The 7,500-nt window shown below is 36.0% G+C and overlaps 1 protein-coding gene across 3 annotated transcripts in view; it reads right to left on the bottom strand.

The window, feature by feature from the left end:
• The window catches only part of LOC136840304 (centrosomal protein of 104 kDa), a 571,779-nt gene that overhangs the window by 68,467 nt on the left and 495,812 nt on the right, over positions 1 to 7,500 (bottom strand). For all 3 annotated transcript variants that reach the window (XM_067107005.1, XM_067107007.1, XM_067107006.1), the window contains exon 10: positions 3,342 to 3,461. In XM_067107005.1, coding sequence (XP_066963106.1) covers positions 3,342 to 3,461 — 120 coding nt within the window. The remainder of the gene's footprint in view (positions 1 to 3,341; positions 3,462 to 7,500) is intronic.

The following is a 7,500-nucleotide window of genomic DNA, read 5'->3' as shown; positions in this document are numbered from 1 at the left end:
TATATATATATATATATATATATATATATATATATATATATATATATATATATATATATATATATATATATATATATATATAAGTTACATATGGGTGGGTTTATCAAATGCTGACATGAGAAATAAATGCACATGAGTAAATGAAAAACTAATTTTAACCATTTTAAAACCACCCTTTTATTTTAAAATGCAACATAGAGTATAAACTAAATAGGAAAAACTTTCTGTGATCCACAATATTAATGGTGACTTTCCCTAAACATAAAAGCGTGCGGCGCTTACTTTATTAAGTTAAGTATATCTTAGTTTAACCAGACCACTGAGCTGTTTAACAGCTCTCTTAGGGGTGGCCCGAAGGATTAGACTCATTTTACGTGGCTAAGAACCAACTGGTTACCTAGCAACGGGACCTATTGTGGAATCCGAACTACATTATGACGAGAAATGAATTTTTATCACCAGAAATAAATTCCTCTAATTCCTAACTTCCAAACAACTCTATACAGACATATTTAAATTGAGAAGTTTCCGAAAGCAAGATTTCACAGCACGGATATGTGGGATTAAATCTCGCTATGTTCCCAGTGATGCTGTAAGTTGGATAAGACTGAAGAGGTCTGTGCAAGCAACGAAGGCGGTAAAGTGATTGTTATCAAAGACTTGCACGTAATTTGGTTCCATACCTGGTAAGCTTCTTCAAGAACACTAAGAGTAGGCTATGAACGTCATTGTTAGAAATTGCTTGACAATTCGCGTTGCTGACGTGAAATTTTGCATCCTAAAAGATCTTTCTTTACCTAAAGCTCTTTCTTTACCTATGTCTGTATATACACATTGCATCAATAAAGTACGTTTTCAATATAATACAGTACAATACATGTTTGTCTAGAATTTTATGCAAGTTAGGGTAAGCGGCCCGCGATTTTGCGTTTAGGCATAAGTAAGCACAAACGTCGTGCATACCAGAGAGTTTTTTGAGGAAAGCAAGGAAAAGAATGCGAGATTAGGCAAACAGGCGTCCCACGCCTTTATGTTTAGGCGTAAGTAGCCATTAATTTTGTGGATCACAGAAAGTTTTATTTTATACTTTTATTATGAAAAGCGTGGTTTTAGAGTTTTTTAAAGTAAGTTTTATTAGTGATTTTTTAGTGCCTGACGTTGAATAAGTACTGCTTGCATCACCGAGTGACTGGACCGATTGCAGAGCCCATCCTCGCTAGTTTGCACGGTTGTTACGAAGGTGTACGAATCTACGGTCCCGAGATTGCATGTTTCACACCCAGGAAAGCATAATCCCTCTGCTAGGTGTTTCTGCATACTAAACATCGATAAAATTGCAGTAGTATTTAATTTTTTTGTTATTGTAATATTGCATTGTCACCGACTTTGAACATGTACACAAAATCTGGGCAAAATCTGTTCGGTAGAAGTGGGTCAAAAATCAGTTGCAGGTTTTGACCCAGACAGACAGACAGACAGACAAACAAACAAACAAACAAAGAAGTCACGTTAAATGAAAGCGCATAAAAAAACCATTCATTAATCATGAAGGGAATGCTTAGTAACATACTGATAAGAATAACCATTAATATGGAACAGAAATTAATTAAAATAACTATTTTGCAGTAGTGTGCCTAGGTAATGTGAACTACCATGAAATAATAATGAACTACAGCTCAGTAAAACGAAGAATTAGAAACATAAAAACAAAAGCAAAAGTAAGCTATTCTGCAATAATTATTACTCTATCACAGACTTCACATTTAGCCAAGCATATCATATTTCAGTACGATGCAAGTGTAATTTCTTCCCAATATGCTTCATCTGTTGTTAGTATGTTTTTTTTTTTTTTTTTACACTGAATTAACTTGGGTTGCAGTCTTTAACAATACTTTTAGTTTTTCGTTTATTTTGTAGTCTAACAACTCACTTCATTTATTTGGTTGACTATTTGCACTTGACACTTGAATAATAACGCAACTAGTTAATCCCAGACTAAGTTATTATCGGTAAAATTATTACTTAAAAGTAATAAAGTTTTGAAGTTTCCACGTTCTTACTGTTAAACGAAGATTTCATTAAACCTAAAAATCGATTTTTTTTAACAAATACTGTAAAAACCCGTTTTTGAGAGTAGGGAAACCATTACGAAAGGAAGTCGCCGTATACATAAAAAAAGCACTTTCTCTTAAAAGGAGATATTGGGAATACATTTATCAAAGTAATGTCTTTATAAATACTACCGAAATAAGCAATTACCAACCTAATTTCATGAAAGACGGAAGTACGCTAACCTAACTGCTGGAGATCAGAGCTAACAAATTTCACGCACACATGAAAGAAATCTTCCCCAATTCCCGGCCATTAGGACCGCAGACCCAACAAAGAGTAAAAAGAAAACAAGACATAGTAAATATCTTTTTCCCAGAATGTCTTTTGCATGTGGCAGAAAAACTCTGAAATAGAAATGAAAGTGGAACACAGACAAAACACAAACACTTGAAAGTCTATTAACCAACTTTTGCCTCCAAAACTTCCTGACGCTTGCGTGAAAAACTATAGTACTGAAAAAAAAAAAAATAACAGCGTATATGAATACAAACCGAATTCTTATTCAAACAATTTTCCCACTCTGTGACACAAGTAAAGTCCAACAAAGATCACTGAAACGCGAAGATGAACTCCATACGACTGGCTTACAATTATTGTTGACAATCGAACCACATTTAATACAAAATAATTACTGAGACGCAATATGTACAGGAAACCAGATCTACAAACACTAAAAAGGTCATTGTTCCATCTTTAGCGCAGACGCACATGCACTAATAAAATCAAAACAAACCAATGAAATTATACCTAAAGCGGGACATGCTTCCCGTTTGGCAGACAAAAATAAATAAACATGAAACGTAACACAAATGACTATATGCTTCTCCCTTTGTTATGCACATATACACGTATACAATAAAGATATTGAAACAGATGAACATACACTTAACCAAAATATACTTCTTCCATTTGTGACAAACACTTAGTCATGCAGGCTAAAAAAAATAAAAAAAAAAATAAAACAATCTTACACTTGAAAACATACTTCCTCTTTTTGTAAGAAGTACTTAGACATCCACACTGAGAAACTGAAAATAATGGAACAAAACTTGAACGCAGGCAAACCTCTGGTGTTTGTAACAAACACTGAGGAGACTGACTTGTAAAACTACCAGTAATAGACACACATTTGTACAGAAACATTTTCCCAGAGGCACAAACATTAAAGGAAACGAAATGAGAGAAAAGAAGACGCACTTAAAGGTGAACCTTCTGTGGTGGGGACGTACTTGTGTTTACAGAAGAATTCATTGAGGAGTTGTGAGAGCGTGTGAGAGGCGACGAGGGCCACGCTGTACACCTTGTCCTTCAAGGCTCTTCTTATTAAGATCCCCGATGCTCTGACGAACCTGAGGGGGAAAGTATACAACGGTTATGAAGGCTTCAGGGGAGAGAGCCAAGATAAAAGCGTTGGAGGAATGACTCAATTTGCATGCATATTAGGGAAAAGGAAATTTTTGACCAGGAGCACATTTGGTTTATGACTCATATGCACGCATATACGAGAATGTGTAAGATGTGGAAAAATGATGTGGCATCTGTGTAAGGGATATTAGCTATAAAAGAAAATATCAGAAATAGACCTGGTATCTATAAAAGAATGAAATGTTACTTCGCAATATAATTTGTCACATAGAATGATGTGATTTTTATGGTTTTCAGAACTGCATTTTTTGTTCATGGTTCAAGCTCAAGGTAAAAATTCCTGCCTGCTCCCAGAGCAGGAGCCCATGCAGGCATACGGCCAACTTAAACTAAACTACGACTACAAACACCATTTCATATTAGACAAGGGCTTCTAATAACACCCGAAGGACCATCATGCTTTTATTTTCTAGTACCTGCAATCTTCCTTCCTTCAAAAGGCGGGATATGCCGTTTGCGCTATTAAGATCCAATGTCCTTTGCTTGTTTACATCAAGCCCGCGCTACACAAGTATATTTATCATTCCCATTTGCTCTTTCCATATTATAAAATCACACATATTGCTGTGTAACTCTGAAAGATCTTTAGATCATCAAGATGATTGGTGAATTTACCAGTCTCTTTAGAAAACAATATATTATCACATAAAATTAAGTATTTTCTTTTTTGTTTTTTATTAATATTTAGCATAAAAAACGCAACATTCTAGTAGAGTTACAGAAAATGAGGAAAAAAATTTTAGCACAAAAAGCAAAATATCCTAGCACTGAAAATTAAATACTTTAGCACGCAATGCGGTCTGTATTAATAATATGAGCTTGAAAATAGGTTCGAGATGCCTATTACTAAGGAACCTATTTCGTCATACACCATAAGTTAATGACAACTATTCTCGTGAAGCCACTTAGCGACGTTCAATTAATCAACCAAACTCATAAAAGAAGAGCAAAGGAGGACTGATCTCTTGATGATACGAAATGGGAGCGTCAGTGGGATTTGGCCATTTGCTGACTGGGATCCCTTGTGGAGATCCGGAGTTCGAACATCAAGTGGAGAGTCTTCACTTCATGAGTATTTTGATGTAACCACTTCGCCCAAAATCCCATCCTAGAGGAATAAATGAAGAAGTTTCACCTTTCACGGCAGGATTCGGATCACATCCGTGAGATTCTACTGAAGCCGTATTGACACGGCCCCGCAGAAACTCATTCGCATTGGTTCGAATCCTGTCACAGGACGGCAACAGCTTCGGCATTTAGTTCGTTCTACAAGTATATTTATCAATATAAGGGAGCCCATAGAAATGCCAAAATGTGGAAAATAAAGGCAATATTTCAGGGACCAAAGTGTCTCTCTCTCCAGGCAAATAGTGAATGAGAAAAAGTTACAGAGAAGCGATCTTTATACCAGACGATCCATAGGACAGCAGTTAAGTCACTCCAGTTGACAATTTCTCTTTAATCTTAATCGCTGGTTGGAGGAAGATTTTTTCTATAATATCTGAATTTCAGGCGCCTCTTGAGAGATTCACTGCATTTCTTTGTTTAATCAAGGCTGATTCCACCATCTGGCTTTTGAACCGACAATTGTTGCTATAAATTATACGAGATATATTCCAGTTTATTCTTTGGTTATGGTTATTTATGTGGTTAAAAATAGCTCAGCTCTGTTGTCCGTACCTAACTGAACGCTTACGCTATATTAACCTTTTGGGGGAGTGATTTGCCTGTGAAGCCGATATAAGATTGGTCACAATCAAGGCAACGGATTTCGTAAACTCCTGTGTCTTTGAGGACTGGTTTTTGTTGGACGTTAATCAGGGATTTGGCTAAGGTATTTGGGTAGGTAAAAGCAAAAGGGTTAGAGTTTCCAAGTGTCTGTGTCAACGTCTTAATCCTGTCCAGGTGTGAAATTTTTATTTTATTGTTGGGCGTCTCTCTGGTCTTGTTATGGGGGGATGGCAAAAAATAGTGTTTGCTTTGTGGATCGATTTCTCAATTTAATGGTCAGGATACTTTAAAGATGACAGCTGCTTACGGATTAGTTCAATTTCCTTTTCCAGGAGATAGGGGAAGCAAATCCGCGAGGCTCTTAAGAACAAATTGCTGGCTACGCCAATTTCGATAGAGATGTCATGATAGCTATAAAAATGGATGTATGACAGAGAGAAAGTTGGTTTTCTGTATATGGTAAATTTGTATTCTGTCGAGTCTCTAATTATTAAAACGTCAAGAAAAGGAATTCGTTGTCTGTTCGCCATTCAACTTTAAATTTGATGCTAGGCACTAATGCATTTAATTTTGAAAGAAATTCGCGGAAATTGCCCCATTTATTATCCCAACATGTTATGATATCATCTGCATATCTCATCCATAGTATGTCTTCAGGATTTATTATTACAGTTCTAAAATATTCCACGTATAGATTGGCTAAAACTGGACTTAAAGGGCTGCCCATGCTGCACCCGAATTTTTTTTTATAGAGTGACTCCCCGAATGGAAAGATGTTATTTGATACACATATTTCAACTAACCTTATTATTTTATATACGGCTAGTGGAAAATGATCTGAATAAGGGCTAATTATTTCCTCAAAAACTGTAAAAAGTCTTGTAGTGGTACTTTTGTGAATAAGGAATCTACATCTAAACTTAGAAGTGTTATGTTGTGAAGTGGTATATGTGCTTCTTTGAATTAGTGAAAGAAATCTTCAGAATGTTTAATGTGACTGGGAGAAAATGTGCCTAAGAAAAGGGAAAGGAGGCCGGCTTAACACTTAGAAATTTTATAATTGAAAGCTCCAGCACATGAGATGATAGGTCTGAATGGAAGATTATCTTTATGAGTTTTGGGAAGGACATAAAAGTAAGGTAGTTTTATGTCCTTCCCAAAACTCATAAAGATAATCTTCCATATTTTGGAACTGAAATAATAAACTCAATAAAACCTGAAGACATGCTATGGACGAGATATGCAGATGATATCTTAACATTTTAGGATAATAAGTGGGGCAATTTCAGCGAATTTCTTTCAAAATTAAATGCATTAGTGCCTAGCATCAAATTTAAAGTTGAATGGCGAACAGACAACGAATTCCTTTTCTTGACGTTTTAATAATTAGAGACACGACAGAATACAAATTTACCATATACAGAAAACCAACTTTCTCTCTGTCATACATCCATTTTTATAGCTATCATAGCATCTCTATCAAAACCGGCGTAGCCAGAAATTTATTTTTAAGAGCCTTACGGATTTGCTTCCCGGATCTCCTGGAAAAAGAAACTGAACTAATCCGTAAGCAGCTGTCATCTTTAAAGTACTCTGACCATTTAATTGAGAAATCGATCCACAAAGCAAACACTATTTTCTACCATCCCCCCATAACAAGACCAGAGAGACGCCCAACAATAAAATAAAAATCCCACACCTGGACAGGATTAAGACATTGTCACAGACACTTGGAAACTAATCTTTTGCTGTTACCTACCCAAATACCTTAGCCAAATCCCTGATTAACGTCCAACAAAAACCAGTCCCCAAAGACACAGGAGTTTACGAAATCCCTTGCCTTGATTGTGACCAATCTTATATCGGCTTCACAGGCAAATCACTCACCCAAAAGACTAATACAGCATAAATGTTCAATTAGAATAAACTGGAATATATCTCGTATAATTTATAGCAGCAATTGTCCGTTCAAAGCCAGATGGTGGAATCAGCCTTGATTCAACAAAGAAATGTAATGAATCCCTCAAGAGGTGCCTGGGATTCAGATATAGATCAAATCTTCTTCCAACCAGCGATTAAGAAGATTAAAGGGAAATTGTCAACTGGAGTGACTTAACGGCTGACCTATGGGTCTTCTGGTATAAATACCGCTTCTCTGTAATTTTTCTCATTCACTATTTGCCTGAGGAGAGAGAGAGTTTGGCCTCTGAAATATAGCCTTTATTTTCCACA

This window comes from Macrobrachium rosenbergii, chromosome 7 (assembly GCF_040412425.1).
Source record: "Macrobrachium rosenbergii isolate ZJJX-2024 chromosome 7, ASM4041242v1, whole genome shotgun sequence".
Taxonomy (NCBI): domain Eukaryota; kingdom Metazoa; phylum Arthropoda; class Malacostraca; order Decapoda; family Palaemonidae; genus Macrobrachium; species Macrobrachium rosenbergii.
Note: the sequence above shows the minus strand (reverse complement) of the source record. Positions and strands in the feature narration are given on the sequence as shown.